Source organism: Rhincodon typus, chromosome 10 (genome assembly GCF_021869965.1).
Source record: "Rhincodon typus isolate 14 chromosome 10, sRhiTyp1.1, whole genome shotgun sequence".
In the NCBI taxonomy this organism is placed as follows: domain Eukaryota; kingdom Metazoa; phylum Chordata; class Chondrichthyes; order Orectolobiformes; family Rhincodontidae; genus Rhincodon; species Rhincodon typus.
The window spans coordinates 29,463,656-29,488,753 of record NC_063341.1 but is presented as its reverse complement, the minus strand read 5'-3'; the positions used below and the strand labels follow the sequence as shown (position 1 = coordinate 29,488,753).

The 25,098-nt window shown below is 39.6% G+C and overlaps 1 protein-coding gene across 1 annotated transcript in view; it reads right to left on the bottom strand.

Moving 5' to 3' along the window:
• The window catches only part of pgm1 (phosphoglucomutase 1), a 74,828-nt gene that overhangs the window by 11,742 nt on the left and 37,988 nt on the right, over positions 1 to 25,098 (bottom strand). Inside the window, exons 3-7 of the mRNA XM_020512647.2 lie at positions 22,163 to 22,309; positions 19,635 to 19,760; positions 10,491 to 10,681; positions 9,640 to 9,794; positions 5,877 to 5,992 (exon numbers count right to left, since the gene is read on the bottom strand). Of these exons, the coding sequence (XP_020368236.2) occupies positions 5,877 to 5,992; positions 9,640 to 9,794; positions 10,491 to 10,681; positions 19,635 to 19,760; positions 22,163 to 22,309 (735 nt within the window). The remainder of the gene's footprint in view (positions 1 to 5,876; positions 5,993 to 9,639; positions 9,795 to 10,490; positions 10,682 to 19,634; positions 19,761 to 22,162; positions 22,310 to 25,098) is intronic.

The following is a 25,098-nucleotide window of genomic DNA, read 5'->3' as shown; positions in this document are numbered from 1 at the left end:
TTAAAGATGAGTAGCACTGAAAAAGGAATCATGCAAAATAGCAACGGAGTAACAGCGATATCTCAGGGTTGTGGAGGAGGAGATTAAAGAGATGGGGAGGAGCGAGGTCTTGGAGGAATTTGAAGACTACATGAGGATTTTCAAACTGAGACATTGCTTGACTGCAATGCGAGTCAGCAAGCATAGGGGGTGATGGGTGAACAGCACTTAGTGTGAGTTAAGGCACAGGCTGCAAATGTTTGGGTGATTTCAAGTTTATGGAGAGGAAATTGAGAGAGATCATTGAAAAGCATGTTTAATAGCCAATTTCCAAAAGGCAATGAAGGCATAAGCAGAGACAGGGTGAAGTTGGGCTATGTTATGCAAGTGGAAATAGGTGATCTTAAATGATGGTGCAAACGAGCTGGGCAAGTTAATTGGGGGTTAAATGACTCTAAGGTTGCAAACAGACTGCCTAATCTCAGACTATTGTTAGGGACAGGAATGGAGTCAATAACTAGAGAATTGAATTTGGAACCAGACTTGTTCCCAGATGGTGGGATTGATAGGATTTGATTTGTTCTTGTCACACGTACCAAGATACAGTGAAAAGTATTGTTTTGCATGCTATCCAGACTGCCCTATGAAGAGAGATTAGGAAACTGATCCTGTATTGTCCAGATTTCAACGAGTAAGATGTGATCTCATTGAAACCTGCACAATACTTGAAGGGTTACAGAGTTGGGGAGTCCAGTACCAGGGAACTTAATATTGAAATAAGGGGAAAGCCATTTAGGATTGAGACAAGGAGAATTTTTGTTTTCCTCAGGGGGTTGTGCATTTTTGGAGTTGTCTACCCCAAATGGCTATGGAAGATCAGTCTTAAGTATGTTTGAAATAGAGACTGACGGATTTGTAAATATCAATGATATAAAGGGACATGTGGACAGTGTGGAAACAGACATTGAAGTAGATGATCAGCTGTGGCTATATTGAACAGCAGACCAGTCATACATGAGCTGAATGGCTTGCACCTACGTTCCTTCTCTGCGAAAACCAGCACAGCCATTGCTTGTTTGCTAAACTGCTGGCTGATATAAGCCATGAGAAATTGAGCTGTTTTCATTAGAACAGTGGACAGTAGAATCATTTAAAAGGATTTAAAAATATTAATGGATAAACTCCCAAATTCAGATAATCTTGCAAGTAAAATTGAAAAAGCATTTAATTTTGATACATTATTCAATTCATCCACCATGTTATTACGTTAAGATTTCAAAATTGATCCCAAAAGGTTTGCCTTTAAAAATCCGTCGTAAAACTGAATCTTTCATTAAACACATATCAATAAATTGTGCTGTGAAGCAAGTTAGCCAAGAATTCAGAGAGGATTAAAAGAAATCACTTGTGATTTATACCAGGCATGGGTCCAACGAGCACAAACACATCAATTTTCCAGGAGTGATCTCAACACACAGTAGTAGAAACCCAATACCCCTGGGTATTGAAGCAAATTATAGAGCTCCATCCAATGTCAACACCAGTTGGGAAGCTACCTATAACCTACCAGTCTATGTGACTTGGTACTACACTAAGTGGTGGCATTACACAAATTTCTCAATCATTTACTACCATACTGAGTTTCAGTGCATTTGATCATTTCTAAATTATTAAATAAATCTTCATCATTGCTATCATACCTCTGCATAGTTATTTTAATCCTTAGCTATGGTGGTACACGGAATGCGATTTTGTTATTCAATTGAATTGTGGTTGGCAATGGGATTTTGTCTGGGAATTCCCTCCAATGTCATTTAACAGAAGCAGCGCTTCTGTTCACTGTTTTCAGAAGACACTGCCAGTGCCTAAGGAAATTTGTAACGTAGGATATCCTAGTCCGAAGAATGAGTGTTGTTGGAGAGTTCCTTCCAATATGCGAATAACCAGAGTGCAGTTGTCAGACTTCGAGGTAAAGAGAACTTTTATTTCACGACATCACGGAGAGTCAACACTAACAGAGGTTAGACACCGAAGACTCTGCAGCAATGCAGAGTTACAGGATATTTATACAGGGAGACAAACAAGTCGATGCTACAGATAACCATGATCTCGTGGTCCAAATCTTAACGTTCTCCAGAAATCTCATCATCTTCCTGAGCTGCAGGCTTTATTCTTCTGTTAATGTTTAGCTAACATGCACTTATTTTCCTGACTAGGGCAAGAATGTTGTACTTATATTCCTGATGAAGCAGAAAATATTACCCATTTAGCTGATCATATCTAGGAAGGTGGTAAAAAGGTAAAGAAAATTGCACAGGATATGGGCAAAAAATCCAAATTACAACCCTGAGACAGGATGGTGGCTATTTGGGACTTGGTGGGGGACATTAGCTCACTGTGGCATTATACTTATTATTGTTACTTTTTGTGTGATAGCATTGTGCTTTATTTGTTCATTTATCCCTCACCCACAACCCACTCCGGTCCCTTTCTTTCCCAAGATTATGCATTATTCACTAAGGTCTGATGAGGAGACCTGTTTAAGCATGTGCCCCTATCCCCCTGGATATGATCCCCCATTTGCAGACGAAGACTAAAGGACGTGTTGATCGTAGGATCAATGAGGAGGGAATTGCGGAAGAAATTAGCATGTTCGAGAAAAGTCAGTGTCAAAAAGGCAAAAAGACTACGTGACAGACAGAACGGTAAAAGGAAGTGTGAACTCAAAAAGTGTTCAACCCTCCCCTAGTTCTTAGTAACTGCTATCTTAGTAAAACCTAGTCACATTTTTGCCTTAGTCAGGAAAATAAGTGCATGTTAGCTAAACATTAACAGAAGAATAAAGCCTGCAGCTCAGGACGATGATGAGACTTTTGGAGAACGTTAAGCTTTGGACCACGAGATCACTGTTATCTGTTGCGTCGACTTGTTTGTCTCTCTCTATAAATGTCCTGTAACTCTGCAATGCTGCAGAGTCTTCGGTATCTAACCTCTGTCAGCGTTGACTCGCCGTGATATCACAAAATAAAAGTTCTCTTTACCTCGAAGTCTGACAACTGCACTCTGGTTATTTGCGTATTGGAAGAAATTCTCCAACAGTGTGCTCATGACAGAGAATAATATAGACAATTGCTGGGTAACATGACAAGGGATTGAAAATAGTACATCACAAAATCAAAATCAAAGCAAAGTGAGCAGTATGATCAGATGAGCTGCTCTATGAGCAGATTCAGGCGTTGAAAATAATATATCAAGTACAGGAATATTTTCGGTGTAGTATACCACACAGAGTCTCTTAGTATACATGTACATCTAGAAAGTTAAAAAGACACAAACAGACTTACCTTACTATACATTATTCTTATTTTTATCATGCAGAATTGCAAGGACACTGCTCCAAAGGCACCAAGCACCCTTCCTAACCTCACCAAAATGACAATCTTTCGGAAGCAGTGATAGCTAACAGACAACTGTAAAAACTGCTATTATTGTAATAACTTTACAAATCTTAATAAGTTCATTGAATATTATAGAAATACTGTAGCTCTTTCTTTCTGTGTCTTAAAAAAGCTCAAATAGCAGTTTCCTGGGCTGACAAACAACAGAACTAAGGACTGTTAAGGGCAGGTTGCTAGTAAAGGCACTGAAACAAGAAATTCTTAACTCTGATACAGATGGGAAAAGGACCCATGTATTAACAGAGTATCTAAACATTAAGGAGGACACCCTAACAAGCGATCAGCCACAGCATGATTTCATCAGCTTTGATGGAAATAGGAAGAAATACCTTGCATTTCTGTGCTTTGCTAATAACCTACTGAATAATAAATTGACATAAGACTGCTAGAAATAAACTATAGAAACTGACTCTTTTCGGGCTCTTGTGGCTCAGTGGTGCAGTCTCTACATCTGGGCCAGAAGGTCAGGGTTCGAATCCTACCTGCCCCAGATGTATATCATCACATGTCTGAACAGTTTATTAAGAAGAACTCCAAACCTGGCTCTCAAGAAGGAAAAAAATCACTTTGAATGGAAGCAATCTTCTTGAGGTGGACCAATGCTGGCACATGCCTAACACCTTGGTTAGCAGAAAACAACTTTGACTAAAGAACAGTTTTCCAAAGTTTTTTTTATATTTGTGGAATGTGAGCGTCACTGGCAGGCCAGCATTTCTTGCCCATCGCTAGTTGCCCTTGAGAAGGTGGTGGTGAGCTGCCTTCTTGAACCGCTGCAGTCCTCCTGCTGTGGGTTGACCCACAATGCTATTACGGAGGGAATTCCAGGTTTTTGACACAGCAACAGTGAAGGGGTGGCGATATATTTCCAAGTCAGGATGGTGAGTGACTTGGAGAGGAACTTGGAGGTGATGGTGTTCCCATATGTCTGCTGCCCTTGTTCTTCTAGATGGAAGTGGTCGTGAGTTTGGAAGGTGCTGTCGGAGGATCTTTGGTGAATTTCTGCAGTGCACCTTGTAGATAGTACACACTGCTGCTACTGAGCGTCGGTGGTGGAGGGAGTAAATGCTTGTAGATGTAGTGCCAATCAAGCGGGCCGCTTTGTCCTGAATGGTGTCAAGCTTCTTGAGTGTTGTTGCACCTGCACTCATCCATGCAAGTGGGGAGTATTCCATCACACTCCTGACTTGTGCCTTGTAGATGGTGGACAGGCTTTGAGGAGTCAGGAGGTGAGCTACCTGCCGCAGTATTCCCAGCTTCTGGCCTGTTCTTGTAGCCACTCTGTTAATGTGGTGAGTCCAGTTGAGTTTCTGGTCAACGGTAATCCCCAGGATGTTGATAGTGGGGGATTCAGTGATGGTAACACCATTGATGTCATGATCTATGTCTCAGCCCAATACTCCAATTAGCTAAAGAATGAGATCAGAAAAGATTGCCATATCCAGTCAAGAGATCAGTTCCATCCATCAATTTATCTAATCTGAGACCAATGAACATTGTAAGGAAACTGCCTCTCCCAGCCTTGGAAACCTGCATCCCCTCATTCCCAGTCATTCTCACCTGTTACAGGATAATAAGGCTTTTCTGCCTACTTAGCTTGAATATCATTTCTAAACTGTTAATTCTAAATTAACTATTTTAATATCAGCCATGAAATCTACCACATTTGTAGGTAACCTGTGATTCCCAAACTAAAATGTTATACAACTGGGGCAAATTGAAACCAGGCAATTTTGACACTCCCCAGACATCTAAACATATTTAGATTCCAACCAAAGGCACTGGACAGTAATCAAAAATAGGATCCCTAACTCACTTTTACCCTCACTCACCAAGAGGTGCTGAAACCATTACAACCCACTTCTGTTACTCGCACCCTATCTGAAATCAGTCAAATCAATACACAGCAAGGATCAGAATGAAGGCCTTAGGATCCCTGTCCCTCAGTTACCTACAGCTTTCTAGTTGACATCACGTTTTGAAAGGGTGTGAATCTTGCATTAAGTGCCTTTGTACTCTAGGTATCCAAAAAGAAAAAGCCAAACATGCTCTCAATTCATGGTTGCTGAGAGACATACAATCATGATCCAAAGATGAGTTACCTTGGCTTTTGATCCACAGTGGTATTAACCAATCAGTGGTGCTGGAAATAGACCTACTGTTTCAGCATTGCCAAAGCACCACATATACATGTACATATGACTGCTACATCAAATTTCTAAGTCATTGCATGACAATCCAGTTCAAATGTGAGTACGTTTTCATGGCTATAGTTGTACAAAGCCATTGAACAGTTTTCACATTTCACATTAAAAAATTTCACGTTTTTAAAAAAAAGTCTTTGAACTAGCAGGAAATGAAAAGTCCAACTGCACAAAAATAACTTCTTTACCAAATTAAAAATCATTGTTTATTTCCCAAACAGAAAACAAAACACCTTACCGGTACCAAAACTTTCTTCTCCACAAAGGGAAAGTTTGTTGGCATCCATCAGATTTCCAAAGAACTTCCAGCCAGTAGGAGTCTCATATAAGGCTATTTTTGTAGCTTTGGCAACCCTTCAAAAAGAGGAGTTAAGAAGTCCAGTTTTTAATGTTGTTCAATTTGTTAAGAAAACTGCCCCAAAATATACTCTATGCATTGTGGAATTGATCTCAAATCTGCAGATCCTGCCATGAAAGGAGAATATGTGGAATAGAGTAAGGAGGGTGCCAAGGATAGATCCTTGAGAGATTGCAGAGGTAATGGTGTGGGACCAGAAAGAAAAGCTGGAATGCACTCATTTACAATTGGATAGAGAAGAGTGGAACCAAGTTGAGAGCACGTCACCAAGCTGGACCATAGAGTAGAGGTACTAGAGGAGGATAGTCTTTGTCAACTATGTCAAAAACTGCATTAATCTCAAAAAGGTCAGGTAAATAATCTTCCATGGTCCCAGTTACAGAAGTAGTTATTTGTAAATTAGACTAGACTGTCTTAGTGCTGTGACTGGGTCAGAAATTAAATTCAGAAATTCAAACATGGATTTAGGGAAAGGTGGAGACAGATTTGGAAGGCAGTAATATGTTCAATAATTTTCTCTCTGAAGTGAGGTTGAAGATGCAATAGTACTTTGCAAGGTCAATGGGTCAAGGGAAGCTACACTCAGGTCAAGGTACTGACAGTGATTTTGATAGGAAGCGACACAGTAGAATAGAAAAGAACAGAATAGGACAGGCTGCATAATTATCTCATTTTCCCCTAAATCTATCTTATTTTATCCACTCCAGCTATTCTTTGTGGGCCCACTCTCTGGATAAATAATTTTCTGCTAAACTTAAAAAAATAAGTGCAACATTAGGGAGGTTGGGCAGTTAGAAGTTTAGTGTGAATGGGAATGAGAGAGTAGGGATTGGAGTCATGGACAAGATGAACTCAAGAGAGGCATAAGGGAGATAGAGGCCAACCTAGAGAAAAGAGTGGGTTTAAGGACAGCACACAGGGAGTCTTTCAGTAAATGTGGGTTAAGAGAAAGGAGGTAGGTGGAATACAGCAGAAGCCATTGAACAGATTACCTCTATATTGGTGATACAGAAATAAATGAGCTGACTTCATTTAATGTTAGTGGCAAGGGTGGAGGAAGTCAGGAAGACAGGTTTAAGAAATTGGTAATGTGGAAATACTAATACCTACGCTCTTCAGGAGGATGTTAGAGTTGAAAGTTAAGGTGCTTGAGGATGGGAAGGCCTGATGGTGCTTATTTCTGGCTAATTCATTATGTATTTTACCATTTTATGTTATGCTAATTGGGGACAGACAAAGCGGGGACTAAATTAATCAAATTCTAGCATTTCTCTTTGATAACAAAATGTCAAATTTTACTGAATAATTAAATGTCTTAGTGCATGCTGAACATCAAGTCAACATTATCAACAACCTGTACCACCTTTGTGAGAAATGTCAAATGATAGTTATTTAAAGACTTTTTTTCACCCAAATGATATCCATAGATTGTCTTTTCAAATAAACTTTAAAATAAGAACTGAAGGCAGGCTGGTAGCTCAAATGTTTTAAATTCTTGACTTCCAACCATATTATTGCAATACAGTGTCCATAGGTAAGAGTTTCTTGGGAGGAACATAAAAAGGAGATAAAAGCTAAACCTTTCCAACTCAAACAGCATAATAACAGGAAGAAGGTTTCAGTCATTACGCCACACTGCTAAGAATCATCAACAATGTTTGAATTACTCAGAAGCAGTTCTAGATATTCAGATACTGGAGGAAAATTAACAGGGTGAAGCATCCCACACATCTTTCAGAAACTCGCAGAATAGGTTTCTCAGCTGTATTAGGAGACGTTTTACATTAGTTTCTAAAGAGATTATTTCAGTTGTGCATGTTGAAAATATCTTGAAAGAATAGGAATAAAAATCAAGATTATAAGCAGAGGTCTACCCTGCTGACTAATCCTACTTCTTTCATCTGACATGTTAGTGCACCGTCTCAAATCAGAGAAAAGTGGGCATGGGGAGGAAATAAACAGAACTATCAACCACTGTGTGTAGAATGCATTAAAATGGGCAATTGATGCCAGCTTTTGAACAGTAAAGACTAACTCAGTTAGTGTGAGTTCAAATCTAAATCATGAGCCTTATTAAATATTAGGTAACTTTATAATCTCCATCTTGGCTTCAGGTGGGGGAGACGCAAGAGTGTTAAATTCCCATTAGAATAAACCAGTATTGGTGGTACCTACTGAAATGTTCAGTCAAGCCCAATACTTTTGATTGAAAAGGGACAGACATAGGCAGGAAGAAATGTTGAAAAAGTGCAAAAAACGTAAAGGCAGAGGAAGGGGAACATACATTCTCAGCTCAAAGTATTGGTTGTTCAAACATCATCCCTTGAAAAATATTTTAGTAAAGTGTTGCAAATGACAAATCTTTGGAATATCCTGAAACTTAAACTGTTATTTTCAGAAGTACAAAGAAGTAATGTAGTTTTAATTAAAATTTACTAAGTCACTCCTGTATAGGATGGTCCAAAGGGCTAAAATTGTTGATGATACTCAACAGGCTGCATGACCTTGAATGAGTCCTGTGTACATTCCTTTGCGAGCCAAAGAGCACACCTGCAGCTTATTTTCCCATCCTGTGCTTTCTGTCCCAGCCAGCAGTTTTGTCTTTCTGTATCTGCTTTCTCTGTGCTGGCTATTTGTTAGACTGTATAAGAGAGAGAGTGAGTTTTGTTTCAAGCTGCTGGACTTTGCCTCGGCTAAGAATCGCAGACGGCGCCAGGAACAAACTTAAGTCCCCAGACCAGACATCCATCGAGGGGTCCCTGACGGGCAAAAGGGCGTGAGACTTGTTGTTTTCTTTCCCTTTCTCTTCCATTTTTTATTAATTTATTATTACCACTATAATCATTTATTATACTTATTAAACATTCATATTTAAGAAAACTGCTGTTAGACCAGCCTTCCCTTAATTATATTTACCCAAATCTGAAAAGAACTGCTTGGATACACGCTGTGATCCAAGACAACGTCTAGCACAATGGTGATTGCAAGTGTGGCAGCTGGGCAACATGCAAGTAATCTTTGCTGAATGGGAAACAATACAACCCAGTGATAATAGGAAGTATTTTCTGATTAGAGGAAATTTTATCGTCAGAAGCCTTCAAGACAAAAGAAATCAAACTGATACAAGTAATTATTTTTACGATCCTTTTGTTCTATGCATTTTTCTTGATTTAAAAAAAAATGCATCAAGAACCACAACACCACTGGTGGCATTATCTTGGAATAATTACTGAGTCCAACAAGGTTTGGGAGCTGATTTACCAGCAGTAATAAATAAGTAAGCTTTGCGTGAAATTGAACAAGAATACAGGGTTTAGACTCTTAATACAGCGTGGTTAGTCTACTGACTTGAATGCAGAAGCTGTTAAGAGAAGTTGAAATTTTAACTATTCTGGTGATTCTGCGGAACTACTTGTAGAATTTTCAAGATCAGAAGCATGCTCTTGAGGCAAAAACAAAAGGTATATTGCTTTAAAATAAAAGTCAAATGAGAAAAGACAAAAGATTGTTCATGTTTTCACGAATGAATTTTTTTTAAAAATTTGTCTCAAAAGGCAATAATTCTGAACAAATGGAAAAGAAAAAGAAAAGTCAGGAAGCTGTAAGTAATGTACTCCAAAGCTGTAAAGTAAATCATACCCACCGATCCAGTGCTCCACTAGTGGGCATACTGCGAGCGAACCCACGTACACCAGTCTGTTGAAAGTACGGAATAGTGAAGATATTTGCAGCAATCACAGCCACAGAATCTGATGGGTTTACGAAGAATCCATGTTTTCCAAGGATCATGTTCCGATCCTACAGCAACACAAATACAGCTGAGCTTCATTTTTATTCATGTAATCAAGAGTAAAAAGGTTAAAAGATTTAATGTTCTATCCTTAGTAAAACAGATAGCAAAAGTAGGCCATCATATCAGGGTGATATCATAGATCACAGAATCCCTACAGTGTGGAATCAGGCCCTTCGGCCCAACAAGTCCACACCGACCCTCAGAGCATCCCACCTCGATCCATCCCCCTAATCTAGGCATCCCTGAACACTACAGGCAATTTTGCACGGCCAATCCACCTAACCAGCACATCTTTGGACTGTGGGAAGAAACCGGAGTACCCAGAGGAAACCCACGTTGAATGTGCAAACTCCACACAGACAGTCACCCGAGGGTGGAATCGAACCCAGGTCCCTGGTGCTATGAGGCAGCAGTGCTAACCACTGAGCCACTGTGCCACCCTATATGAATAGGAATATTCTGATGCAGTCACAAATGGTAGAATCTATCTTTATGTGCAAAATTTCCATTTACTATGTAACAGTCTGCCCAATGTGGCTTAACAGAGTGGAAGCAGAACTTCAGAGCTAGATATATAGGTTTACTCAAATCATTTCAATAACACTTAGTAAAAAACTCAGTCACTAGCATTGAACTAGAAAGTTCTAATACAGCAACTCCGAATTAGAGCTCTGACAGAAAAACAAAGTGGGTTTCCTTACACCGTCACCATCAAATGCAGCTCCGAAGTCATAGTCTCCTGTCTGCATTGCATGCACTAGGTCCGCAGCATATGTCAAATTCGGATCAGGATGGTGTCCACCAAAGTCTTCAAGAGGTATGCAGTTCACTGCTGAGTTTGCAGGGGCCCCAAGTTCTTCACACAGAATCTTCTTAACATAAGGACCCATAACTATCAGAGAACAAAATGAATGAAACAAACATTCTGATTAAAAGCTCTGCTCACAGGCAAGTAAAAATCAGAAAATGATATAAAAACAGTAGGCAGAAAATATCAGATTTGAACCTAAATGAAATATTTTTACCATTGTAGCAATTGCTTATTTAACACTATAGTTCTGAACACGCAAAACTGCTTAAATGATTTGTGAGGTTTCTCATCTACCCCAAATATCTTTTCTCTAGGCGCAGACTTGATCTGGGATGTGGTAATACAAATTCTGAATATTCTTAGGAGTAAGAGGCAGCAGCTCTTCACTGGATGCAGCCAAAGAGTGTTGCCGCAGGTTTAGTGCTGCATGCACTAAGTATGGGGGGAGGGTATCTCCAGTGCTGACTGACCCACCCCCACCTCCTTCAGCAGGATAGCTCACCAACTCAGACTCCAATCAGCCACTTAAAAGCTGACCGGTGAATCACAAACATCAAAAGTGAAGATAAGCTACACCAGAAACTACTGGCAGAGGGCCAGCAGCTTTTAGATCCTAGAGAATCATTGCTGGAGGCTTAGGCTTTAAGGGCTGAAATGGTGAGAAGGTAAGTGGTTTTCTTTTAGATCTTGAGGGGTGGGGGTTGCAGGGGTGGGAGGTAAGGGCAGGGGATGGCCTTCAGTGGCCACTCCCTTGTCTTCTATTGGCACCAGACTGGGGAGAATTGAGGCCCTGTCTCCAAAGCAGCAGGCAGATCATCCTATTTTCTCATTCAGAAACCAGACACTTTTCTAATTGGTCCGGAGGTACGTTGGAGGTCCTACGGTGGCTACTAATTGATCACTTTAGGGCCTTGATTGGTGGGAGTCAAGCAGGTCACCCTTGGAACGGCTCACCTAGCACTCAATTGCAGAGGTGAGCATAGAGACAGTGTATCTCTCCAGATCCAACTGTCTCAATTATCTGTCCTTTCTGCACCTTTGTCACCACTTTGAGGGAGAGGATAATCACGTCAAGAATGTGAGCTTGGGAATCTGGTAAGCAAGGGTGAAGTTCCAGTCTAAACAACTAAGAGTTTAAAAATGAAAGCAGCAACAAAAGTGACAAGTGAGAGCAGTGGAAGAGCTGAAGCTTCAACAAGCAGGAAATGGGGAGGGAGAGCTATCCACGATTCATTCTGAACTACCACTTGAAAAACATGACATCACAAGGAAACAGGTACATGAATGCAGAGTACTTTGCTTGTTTCTTTCTAAATTTCTGCAATTGTGAATGATTAAAAAGCAAGATCTCTAGGGTCGTTATCTCAGAATTACTCCCAGTACCATCTGCAAGTGAGTTAAGATGGAAGATGACGGAGAGAAGTAACAAGTGGCTGGAGAAAATGTAAGAGGGAAGACTTTAGATGGCACAAAATTACAGATAAATAAGAAAAAATGATGAAGTCTTTACAGTGGGTTTAGGATTTGAAAATAGCCCTGACCTCTATGTATCTGCCCTTGGTGGGAAGATTCAGCCAAGCCCAACTAATTAAAATGTATTTGTTTAGATCCATAAATAAATAGAGCAGAAGGAAGCTGGCTACTTTACCACTGAACCACAGGTAATCACCCTGCTTTCATATTTCAGTCCAACATATGACAGATCACCTTATAAAAATACTTTAACACAGTTGAGGGAAAGATAATCTTTTTTAACTTATTGCACAAGAGGCAACAGGAGTTCACAGACCCAAACTAGCACAAGGTAAATTTGAACGAATATCACCAAATGCTTCACAGAATAACCATCCATAGAATGGATTCTCTGATACAGTAGTACAGGTGAACATTCTGGAATAAATTGTATGTTGCAAAGAGGGAAATTTAGGGTCATTCTGGATGGCTTTGTAGACTTTTTTATTGTAATAATCTGACAATCTTAAATCAGTGGTGGAGAAATGCAGCCTGCAGATGTCAGTGTATAAGGTGTTAAACTCCAGTTGTTGTCCTGTGATCTGTTGTGTGAGAGCTGCGCTGGAAGGGTACCTGCCAGATTAGATACAGGTGACCTTCAGCTATCGAGGATACCTGCTTGAAGTAAGTGTTACGTTCCTTAAATATACAAATTGAGGGTTCTATGACCAGCTGGAGAACCTTGCATCCCAAATTCGGAATCAAATGGGAGAAGCGTATGCTGAACATTCTCTGCTAGCTATGCCAGGCACTAAGCGCTCTAACCAGTAATCCATAAAGGAACTGCTGAAGTCCACATGAAGAGAAATTTTCTTACATCTGTAGGTCCAGGAGAAGGAACATTTCCCTGAGACAATGAAAGTTACCAGTTTGCTACCCCTGCTGCCTCCTCCTCTAATCCACTCCAACTTGCCAGCCAGCTCAGTGTCAGAAGAAGTGATTTCCCACATGCCCTCCCTAACCAGTAAACCATAGTAGGGATGTTCCAATGAACAGGAGTTGAAATGTTAACTCTGCTTTCTCCCCACCACCTCCACTGATGCTGAGATTCTACAGCAATTTCTGTTTTATGTTTTTGAACTAGAGCAGGGTGCCTGCTTGGCAAACAGACCTTGTCAAATGCATCAAAAATTAAGCCAAAAACCAAATATGGTTCAGTACTTGGCATGCAGAACCATCAATCCACCAACTCTATGCCTGTTGGAAATTGTCAAAATCATTGGCTGAAAGATGTGATGTGAAGTAAGAGCAAAAAAGTTGGAAAACACAGGTTAAAGTTAAAAATAACATTCTGAACTGAAAATTCTACAGCTTATTATTTATGAATTGTAATCAATATTTTACACTTTAGGATCTTATAAAAATTACAGCAAGGCAATGGGTCTTAGGAGATGCATAATTAGCATTGCTTCACCAATTCTGTTCATTCTTCAGTGGAACATGAATATTTGTCATCTTTTTTAGAGCAGTTATATTTCCATTCAGCATTCTTCACAGATTTAGCAGCACTTAATAACATGACACCTACTTTGCAGCTGCTGTCATCAGTTAATATCATGACGGTCGAAAGCCTGAAGCAGCTGAGTGGGCAGTTTGGGAATTAGAAAGAGGAAGAGCATCCTCATAGTCAGCAACTCCATCTTGATGAAGGATCCACTGATGAAGGGGGTCATTGGTAAAGAGCTTTTATGCTAGAAGTAGCTGCACAATATAAATGACGAACAACTGCCTCATGTTACTGACAGACTAGGACACAGCATATAGATGTCTCATCAGCATATATTTAATATTACACGAAGCTTTATCTTCAAATAAAATTACCTTAAAAGATTTTTCGTTGATATTTATTTTTCTGTTGTTATGCCAATAGAACCAGGAATATTCTGAAAGTCTGGTGGCATAGTGAATGTCAAAACAGATTGGTAATGAGCTCTACAATATTCAACACAAAACCTAATTTACTGTAACACATGGAACCTGACATTAGTATTACAGCAGGCAACACAAGTAATACACACCAGAACTGTAGGGCTCCGACCAACATGTAGGGATGCTCATCTCAGCGACAGCAGAGAATTAATACATTCACATTATAGGTGAGAAATTAGGATCACTAATACACATTTTCTGGGAGCTACAAGTGGCCTTAGAACTCCAACTTATGACACACAGACATTTTATTGGCAAAAGATATTAATATGCATGCAGCGAATGTCCTAGGTGCATCTGGCCAGGTAAATCATGACGTCAATCAACGCACAATTTGATTTAACATCAGTAGTGCCATTTTGGAATGTAATTATGCAACTAAATCCTTCTTAAACTTTGCACAGCTGATCTATTGAAAGGGATCATCAACCATTTACAGGTTAGTTTGGTCTCTTAGCAGTCTAAGCTGGAAACTTCAGTGAAATTTTCAAAGTTGCACAGACTGTGAATCATGCAAGTCATTCCAAACCTTGACAAAATTAGGCGATGGTTTGCACACCAGTTGCATCTGAGCCACCACAGAGTGGCTAAAGGCTGGAAATAATTCAAATCAGTGCAAAAATAATTGCGCACAGTGATCCTCATGCCTGTTTACAGGGCTTCCCGTCGATTTCTCTCGCACAGTTAAAACTGTATTGTGTGAATCAAGTGCTAGGGCTTGAATTGACCATCCTTCATAGAGTCTCATTTCACTTTACTCTAGTGTCAAGACATGGTCTGGATTTTGTCCACTTTTACTGTGTAACTGCAGACACAAAGGAGCAGAGATACCATACAGCAAGTCTTCAAATTAAAAGAATGCTAGTATTGTCCATAAATACACACACAACTCCAGTAACTTTGAAATAATAGTCAAAATAGAAATTCAATTAATCCCTTTCTAATCCATTGAAACCAAATGTTGTCACCGGAGAGACAAAGGAATTTTGACACCACACGGATCAGAATAAACCGACAACCTTCCCATTCCACTACTCTGTGTACTCTTCTGTAGTATATGAAACACATCTGATGATAACAAGTTACTAATAAGATATATTAATCTATATCATATTACCTATATATCTCCACTGTCACATAGCTTTATACTAGCAACAGTCTGTTGTCGAGAGTTTAAATCAGCTGTGTGACTGACAAACAGATAAATAAATTTACTTATTAAAGCTTTGACTTGTACTGTTTCATCTAAGAGAAGATTTCCATACACACGGCATACAAAGACCACATTTCATAGCTGCAACAAATAATGTTTTTGTGTCACTTAAACAAACCTCTACTATGTCACATTATTCCCATTTCAAAGAGGCAGAAATAAGAGTTTTCCAATGCAATGGATGCACAGGAGCTAAATTTATAGACAACACCAAAGTAGGTAGGAAACTAAGTTGAGAAGACACAGGAAGTTGCGGTTAGATTTAGATAGGTTGAGTGAGTGGACAAAAATCTGGCAGATGGAGTGTAATGTGGGAAAATGTAAAGCTGTCCACTTTGGCAGGAGGAACAAAAGAGCAGAGTATTCTTTAAATGGACAATGACTGCAGAATTCCAAGATGTAGAGGGATTTCGGTGTTTTGATTCATGAGTCAGAAGAAGTTGGTATGCATCTACAGTAAATAATCAAAGCAGCTTATGAGATGCTATGCTTTCTTAAGCGAGAAAGTGAACATAAAAGTAAACATGTTATGCTTCAATTATACACAGCATTGATGAGATCATATCTTGAATATTGTGTGCAGTTCTAGTCTCCTTTAAGGGAGGACGTAAATGCATTGGAGGCAGTTTGGAAGATTTTGCCCTCTCAGCACTTCTATATTGCCTTGCTGACCAGTGCTTACACAAAGCCAGGCAGCCTGGCACGATTGTCAGCAGTTACGTGGTGGACATGTTGGTGTACAGCACTGTCTTATCTCAATGTGCCAACTGCAGCATAAGCCAGCAGCCTACACTACAAACACACTGCATGTGCCTCAACCAAATGGCCATGCCTCAGTCAAGTCAAGAGTGATCACTGTCAGTCCAGATATCACAATACACAATAAGTCAAGGGCAACTTTCGATATCAGTTCGGGGGTTTGAACAGTCACAGTCAGTCAGAGTCAGAGTCAGAGTCAATCGGTCACTTGCTGGGTATCCCACCACTTATCTTGATTCTTCTTGTTCTATTGTGGGCCATTTTCTCCTGGAATGAGATAAAGAGAGGGACTCAGTGAGATGAAAGTGAGTAACACAGCTTTTAGTGCTGCTGCAGGTGGGGAAAAGGTAGGGAGATGTCTCAAGTGGGTAAGATACATAGAGGCCATGCATAATTAGTAGGATGGGAGCATTTGTGTGGGAGAGCAAGCGAGGGAAAATTATCCATGCATCAGTGAAAGGAGCTTCAGCCTTGGTGGGAGTTGAGTTCAGAAGCAGTGATAAAGTGAGTGAGAGGTGTTGGCACTTAACCTTAGACTTAGTTATTGACCTTCCTGTGGCACTGTTGGGCATTCCTCCCGATGACTGAGACAACACTGACTTTAAATGTGGGACTAGGCTGGCAGGATCTGTTACCAGAGCCTCCTTTGCCAGTCCTGAGGGAAGACCACAGCCCTCTTCACGCCGCCCCGACTGCAAGTTCCCTGTTGTGCAACTTTGAATTCTTGACCTCAGGTGATGGTGGAGGCGGGGTCATTGAAACTTTTTAAGGCCATTTTAGTTAGTCAAGAGAATCAAAAGGTTACCAGGAGTACATAGCAATGTGGAATTTGAAACATAAACAGATCAGTTATGACCTTTTAAAACGGCCAAGCAGAATCAAGGTGCCAAATGGTACATTTCTTTCCTATTTTGTATGCTTCTCATGGGATTTCCTTTTTTTAGGATAAGGGAACATACAGAGCTTTTAAATTCTTGCTTTCAAAACTGCTTTTTTCAAATACTTTCTCTGGAAAATGGTCAAAAAAATTTGAAACATGACACAGACACACTTACTGACAATGTATTATAAAACGACTATACATTATAGAAGGTGAACCATGCGATCATTGGACATTGAACAATGTAAACGGAGAGTATCTAGTCTGTTGCCCTTTCCAGGTCCTTGGTTTGTTTTCTTCACAATAGTTCACAGTCCTGATCGCAGACAGGTGGCAGGGAGGTGCCATTACTTCCTTCCTCACTAATATCATGTGAAACACATTTTCAAGGTTTCTTCCTAGGGTCATCAAGCAGTGTCTCCCTTTAACCATATTTCGTCCATGAGTTTCCTAAATTTGATCTCATTAATTCTAGACTTTGCTTTCCTGTCTTCTTCCAGTGCCCACCTCCTACGGATGTTTGTTCATTCTTTCACTTGTTCTTTAAAGGTTGCACATAATTTTGTATGTCATCACACAACGCAGAAAAGGCCCTTTGGCCCATCAAGCCTGGACTGACATAATTACCACTAAAAATGCGCTAATCCCAATTTCCTACACTCATCCCATATCTTTGAATGTTATGATATTTGAAGTACTCATCCAAATATCTTTTAAGGGTTGTAAGGTTTCCAGCCTCCACTACCTTCTCAGGCAGTGCATTCCAGATTTCCACCATCCACAGAGTGAATTTATTTTTCCTAATTCCCCTCTGAATCTCCTGCCCCTCATCCTAAAAATACACCCTCTCATGACTGACCCCTCATCCAAGAGGAACAGATGTTCTCTATTCACCCTATCCATACACCTCATAATCTTATATACCTCAATCATGTACCCCCTCCATCATCTATGTTCTAAAGAAAACAATCCAAGTCTATCTAGTGTCTCCTTATAACTCAACTTCTCCATCCCAGACAACATCATAGTGAACCTCCCCTGTATCCACTCTTGTGCTATCATATCCTTCCTGTAGCGAGGTGAGCAAAACTGCACATTGTAGTCTGGTTAATCTAGATTCCAGACAGTTAGGTGATAGTGGGAAACAAAATACTGTTTATCTCTTGTCCCCCTACCAGATGCTGCAAACTTTAACTATTCCTAACTTTTTAAAATTTGAATTCTTAATTTTCAAACTTGGTTCTGCATCATAACATTCAAGCAAATATCCCTGGTGCAAAAGTGAACACAAAATGTTGAAAACACTCAGCAGTGAAGGAAATACACCTAAAAATTAGAGGAAATAGGCCTACTATTGTCACCTATTCTTCATCAACCTCTCTTCTCTACTAGTCCAAGCCTTTTGCATTAGGGCACCTTCACCATCTGTTCCCTTTGCTCCTCCCCCACCCCACGCCTCCCCCACACTTTTTCTACAGCATAAAACTCATCACTTTTCTAGCCTCTTTCTGTTCAAAAAAAAGGTTGTATCACACTCAAAATGTTGACTCTTTCCCTCTCCATAGATGCTGCCAGATCTGCTGACTTTCTCCAGCACATGGTTTTTAATTCTGCTCCCTAGCATCCGTAGTATTTTGTTTTTATATTAGACAAATTAACATGTGCAGGCTGGCAAATACTTCCAAAAATTCTGTAATTGTAATAGTATGCTGACTAATTTGAAAAATCACCACAATCCCCAAATACACGCGACATTGTGAATACAAACGTTTACAGATCTGTTATGTAGATCAGATTAAGTGTTTTAGGACTTTTTCACAGACTGTAAACGAACTATTATGAAAGTGAAGATGCGCTCATAGTGCATGACAAGACAGCACAATTTTTCAATTTCTGTAAAATACTGTCCACCTAAATCATAGAATATTCCAGGCCAGAAGGAGGCCATTCAGGTTACTGAATGTGTGCAGGCTCTTTTACAGAGCGATACAGTTAATTTCACTGCTCTACACTTGCCCATATCTCTGTCACTTTTACTCTTCCAAGTATTTATCCAGTTTCCTTTTCAAAGCCACAACTCAAGCAGTTTCCACCATCCTATCAGACAGCACAATCCAAGTTCTAACAACCCGTTTTGTAAACAAAACTCTCCTGCGATCACCTGTGCCAATCATCTTAAACCTATACTTGCTGGTTATTAATCCGTCAATCACAGGAAACAATTTGACTTTAGATACTTTACATAAATCTCTTGTAATTTTAAACACCTCTATCAAATCTCCTCTTTATCTTCTCTGCTCCAGTGAAAATGATTCAACCTGTCAACATAAGTGCCTCCTTAAGAATAACAAGCTAAACAAATCTGAAGAGTTCATTCCCAAAGCAAGGGCATTCTGCATTGAAGCAGTTAAATCTCAAAAATGGAAAGTAGCATCTGACTTAACGGAACTGTTACAACAGTTTGAACTTTGACATTTTAAAAAGGACCCTATTTTCACAAACAAGTGTTTGACCATTTTTGTGTGTTTACAAATAATTCAATTACTGAAATGCAACATCACATATTGAACACATTTGGGATTCAAAAGAAGTGTGGCTCAGCTAGCACTTCTTGACTGCTCAAAATATATTTGTCAAGCATCTTTTCAGGAAGATGTACCTTTGGTATTTATTTATTTTGACACAAGATTCTTTATATGAATTTCGTTCTTATGTAACATTACCACATTACAAGTTCATACCTCCATGCATGGCATCCAATCTGATCTTCAACTGATTCGGACCAGAAAGTAGCTCCTTCAAGGCATTAAAATCAAAGATGTTCCGAAGCATGTTAGTATAGGCCTCCACTGAATCCACAATCTCCACTGGAAAATAATCACATGATACTTATAGATACTGAGTTGGCATTATGTTTCAATGGACCTAACAGTTCATACACCAGAAACTCAAATCAGCCAACTATAAGCCAACATTTTGAGCTAAGAACCAATAAGGCCTACAAAAGTGGATAATAAACAGAAAAATACAGGAATCTACTCACATCCAAAAGAAAATACAATGAGGGTAAAGACTTGACAAACAACAATTGGAAACACTACAGAGAAAGATAAACTGATTCTTTACAGCAAAAAAGTGACACTTTTCATTTATAAAATGATGTAAAATAAAAAAAACCTAAAAGGGGTTTTACAATATATTGAATAGAATTAAAGAAACTTGAACAACAGTAAAACATAAATTCAACAAAGTAGTTCTGCACATAGTTGTGATTAATACCTGAAATGTTCTTCAATGTAATGTATTAGACACTAAACTTCTTGAGTCATCCAAGATATAATTATGTGCAGTTATTGCACAAGATGGAGGAAAGTAACAAAGGCCACTGTTGGTTCCTATGGGAAAGATGAGCTAGTTTGGTGAATGGCCTCTCTCACATGGATTGAATTGAATCTAATGATTTTCAACAATCTCATTTTACCTTCAGAATAAGGAAAATGGCTTTCCTCCCAGCCAAGGCTATATCCTCTCCTGGAAGTGGTCTGGAGTATAGAATACCTACTGTAAGACCCAGTATCCCTCAGTGTTTCTTGAAGAGGGTATATGAGTGCATCACAGACCTCTCGTTGCCTTCTGACTTAAAATCAGTCTGTGCTGAATTGTTGGGTAGTATATTCTTAGTGCGAGAAAAAAAAAGCTGGTTTCAGAGTTTTATTGATTTCTTCATCCCAAAATGAAGTATCTACTACCCTGAAATATCCTACCTCATGTACCAACCCATTTAAGAACAAATCCATTTCACTGGTAGAAAATCACATCCCATTTATATTACAGGACCACGACTAGTCAAAGCTGTTCTGTAATTCTGCCTAATTTATTCTGTAGGGTGCACAGTGATTCTGCCTGTCAACCCTGTGAACCTCCAAGACAATACCTCCTGATAGCGAGGAAGGGATAGAAATGAGGAGAATTAGTGCTAAATTATATAAAGTATATATTTAAAAATAGCTGGAATTACTAATGAACTTAATATTTTAAAATATATGCAAAGTTTTAATAATAGAATGTCATGGTTCTCCACAAGCTATTTTGTAAGAATGCACAAAAAAAAGTGACAATAAAGGTAATAATTTTATTCACTAACAAATGTGTTCTCGAATAAAATCAAGTTAATACAGAATGACATTTTTTTTTAAGAACCAGATAAGAACTCTTTTTGGTCCATCAAATTTATTGCATTTGATAGGTCTCCATGGACCACCCTACTCACCGGATTCTTCAATTCCTTCTTGGCTTTTTCAAAAATTCTGATATAATTGTTCATTTTAAAGAATACGATATTAATTATGGCAACCTAGTTTGTAAATCCTCTGTTCCTAGATCACTTTATCTTCAAATCAAGAATAGCAGTTTGTTGTTACCCGAACAGCTAAAAGCTCATCCCACAGGTACTAAATGATGAATGAGATGCTGTTTACTTTCACTTGTCACAGTGTTGGCTGATAACACTTATAGTGCCACAATCAGCCATGGTCATCCTTTGACAATGGAGCAAAACAAAACAGAATAATTGCTCCAGTTTATTTGGGGAGCTTTGCTGGAAATTGTGAGAGTAAGAACACAATGAGCTTGATTTTGATTATTTTCCATGATTGAATTGTCTGTCAACACTCACAAAGCTCATGTATAAGAACTGATTGAGATACTAATCAACCAAGACGCCAGATGAATAGCACCTTCAGGACAGAAGGAGAAAAATTGAGATAACTTACAGAACATCCAGTCCTGTGTGCAAGAAGTTTGTAGTTTGGAACTACACTGTATAGAATCATCAAGAGAATCGTTGTGGAACTTAACTATTGCATGTGTTCTATTACCTAACATGCAGATAATAGAGCTGAGGTGAATAGCCCAATAAGGAATGAGGAAACTAAATGAGGAAACTAAATGAGAATGTGACTGTGGTGATTGTAACAAGGTCAGCCAAGTGACTTTCACAGAATAGTGAGTTCCCTGACTGCAGCTTTAATCTTGTCCAATGAGGGAGTCCTCGTTCACAGTTAAGGAGTGTCAGACATCCTGTTCACTCTGGAGAGCTGACTCTGAGCTGGATCAGTGTCAAGGATGCTTCATGTGTAAATAAAGGGTGACTTGGTGATGGGACACCAGCCTCTGTGCAGTTATTTCAGTGATCACTCACAAAAAGACAATCGGTTTTAAAAAAGAATGTTTGGGTCAGTGATTTGAAAAGGGGCGAGTAACTAGTTACCTGTAAATGGCTTGAACTTGTTTTCCAAGTCAAACTGCTGTTTTCCAATTGTGGTTAGGTCAACTTTCAGATCTGGGCAGATAGAATATTCTTCAATGGTTTTGCTGAGCTGGAAGATCTTCTCTGTGACAGCCTCTGGAGCTGGACCTATTAAAGAGAAGGTATACCCAAAATTACTGCATCTTTTGCACTATGTAAGTGATTAAACATTCAACAGAGGTACTTTTCACCTTACAAACTCCAACTCAGAATATGTGTGCAAAATTGAAATATTTTGATGGTGTCGTTTCCTCAGCAGAAAATATGTTCTACTTCTGTCATAAAACTCTGCCTTTCCTTCTTCTTCAAAAATCACTTGGATGAAATCACCCTGTACAATCAAGCCACTACTCAGATACAGTTTGAGCCACAAAGGCCAGAAAGCTCACTGGATTGGTTTCCAAAACGCAAGGTTGGTTGATCTCAGTTACGAACAAGAGACTACAAAATGCCTGTCTCAGGAGTTAAACTGAAACTTGATCAGGGCTGTCATTCTTGATCACTATTCAGTGGCAACATGGTGCCTGGCAAGTACAGGACTGAGACTGGCAGTAATATTCCCAAGATTGAAAACGAATAGCCTATTAACATTCCCCGGTCATGAGTAATGGCCACATGGCTGAAGTATTGTAGGATGCCAACATGACCCAGCAAAACATTAACACATTCAGAAAAGCAAAAAAGGTGTGAAGTCTGGCAGAGAAAAAGTAAAGCAATACATTTAAAATAAAAGCAGGAACTACTGGAGAAACTCAGCAGGTGTGGAAGCATCCGTACAGTGAGAAAATAGAGTGAGAGTTACTGATTCAGGTCCAATATGACTTTTCTTCAGAATTCAAACAAGACATTTAAACTGGCATAGCTTTAATTTTAGAACTTTTTTTAACTGCACTGATATCAAAGAGAAAGAAAGATAGTGAATACAGGTTTGTTCAATAGCCTAGTATTTGATACATTATTGGAAGTAACCTTGACTCAGGGAACCAATAAAGTGGCAGTTTAACCAGTAAGCTGAAGAAAGTCATTAAAAAGTAAGTTTCTATGACAATATTGAAAAGTCAGCGTATAAGAGAGTTTTGCTGATGAAGAGGATGGAAGTTGTTCAAACCACAGGATGGTGCTGAGTGGTTTGACCTGTCTCTAGGTCAAAGAAGATAGGTCCACTGGGGGGATAACTGTTCTTTGAAATGGGAGAAAATGGAGTAGCAGAAGGCCATGGCCCTGTTCCAAACAGCCTCACAAAAATAAAACTCTCTTTCACGATTTTCTTTGGCTCGACCAATTCCTCATACTGAATGCGCACAATGTCCATTCAGCCAAAAAACAAAAACCCAGCTCTTACTGATATTATAGATTTCTAATTTTCATTACAAGTTAGCCGACTGCCCAATTCCAGTGGTCTTTTGATCACACAGGCATGAGTACTTTTACAGCACTACAGCTGTTTCTGTGGACGGATGCTGCAAATTCTGCTCCTAATCTCAGTTTGCAAGGGAAAAGTAATGGTAGAATTGTTTTAGCATACACTAGAGAGAAAGGGAAAATAATCCCAATAATCACTGTCTCATGACCTTCCAGTGGAAAGCATGGCCATGATTTTCATGGATACAGAGGTTGCATCCCACTGCTGACAGATCCCATTGCCGCTGGTCAGGAAAAGGAGCAGAACTTACACCTGGCCATCATAATGTCAATGACTGGTTGCTTTCCACAGCCTACTTTTATTTCAGCAGGGGCCCCTAAGCTCAGAGTTGGTCACATAACTTGAAGAGGTTATTAAAGGATCAGCTGTCTGTGATGAGAAGTGATAAATAACAATGTTTTTATAGGGGATTAAGTACTTAAAAGGATATAGGTTTTGAATGAGCTTTCATGAACAGAGCTATTTTCTAATATAATAAAGTCTAATTTTCTAATATGATTGATATTTAAAACTTGTTTTTAATCTCGACATAATACCTGTAGTGGATGTTTGATGAGTTCGCTTCGTGGGTCGAAGGCCAAAGGGGGTTGAGTAGGTTGGCAGGCATGAGTTATCATTAAGTTGGCATGGAGCTCTAAGAGGCCATAATGGTGAATGGAGTATTTGTTGGCATTATGTTTTTATAATGGGCAGGAGGGGCCATGGTGGTGGATGGAGAACATTGGCATAAATTGACTTGGGGATGTGGGAGTCTATTAGAGATGGATGGGGCATGGGAAGTCAATGGAGGATGAGAAGGGCAAGGATTAGAAGGCTTAATATGCAAACAAGCAGCTGGGGTAAAGTCTTACAGAACTGAAGTGAGTCCTTTGAGCAGCTCACCCCAGCCTTCGGCAGCCTCCCACACACATCTAATTGAGTTGTTTCTGACTTCACCTCATGCCAACTGGGATAAAGTACCTTCTTCCTTTATTCATTAACGGGATGAGGGCATCGCTGGCTAGGCAGCATTTATTGCCCATCCCTAATTGCCCAGAAGGCAGTTAAGAGTCAACCACATTGCTGTGGGTCTAGAGTCACATGTAGGTCAGATCATGTAAGGATGGCAGTTTCCTTCCCTAAAAGATATTAGTGAACCTGTTGGGTTTTTCCAACAATCGACAATGCATTTTTCTTGTGACATCTTCTCTGAATCCCAATCCACTTTGCAGAACCCATCTTCTCAATATCATTCAATTTTAACAAATGCAAAAGGTTCACTGAAACTGTACCTGGTAGGTGCTGTTACATAATCAAGTCTCTTAATCTGTCTTGCTGGAATGCTGTATCAGAGATAGTAGGAACTGCAGATGCTGGAAAATCTGAGACAACAAGGTGCAGAGCTGGATGAACACAGCAGGCCAAGCAACATCATAGGAGCAGTAAGGCTGACGTTTCGGGCCTAGACCCTTCATTTCTGATGAAGGGTCTAGGC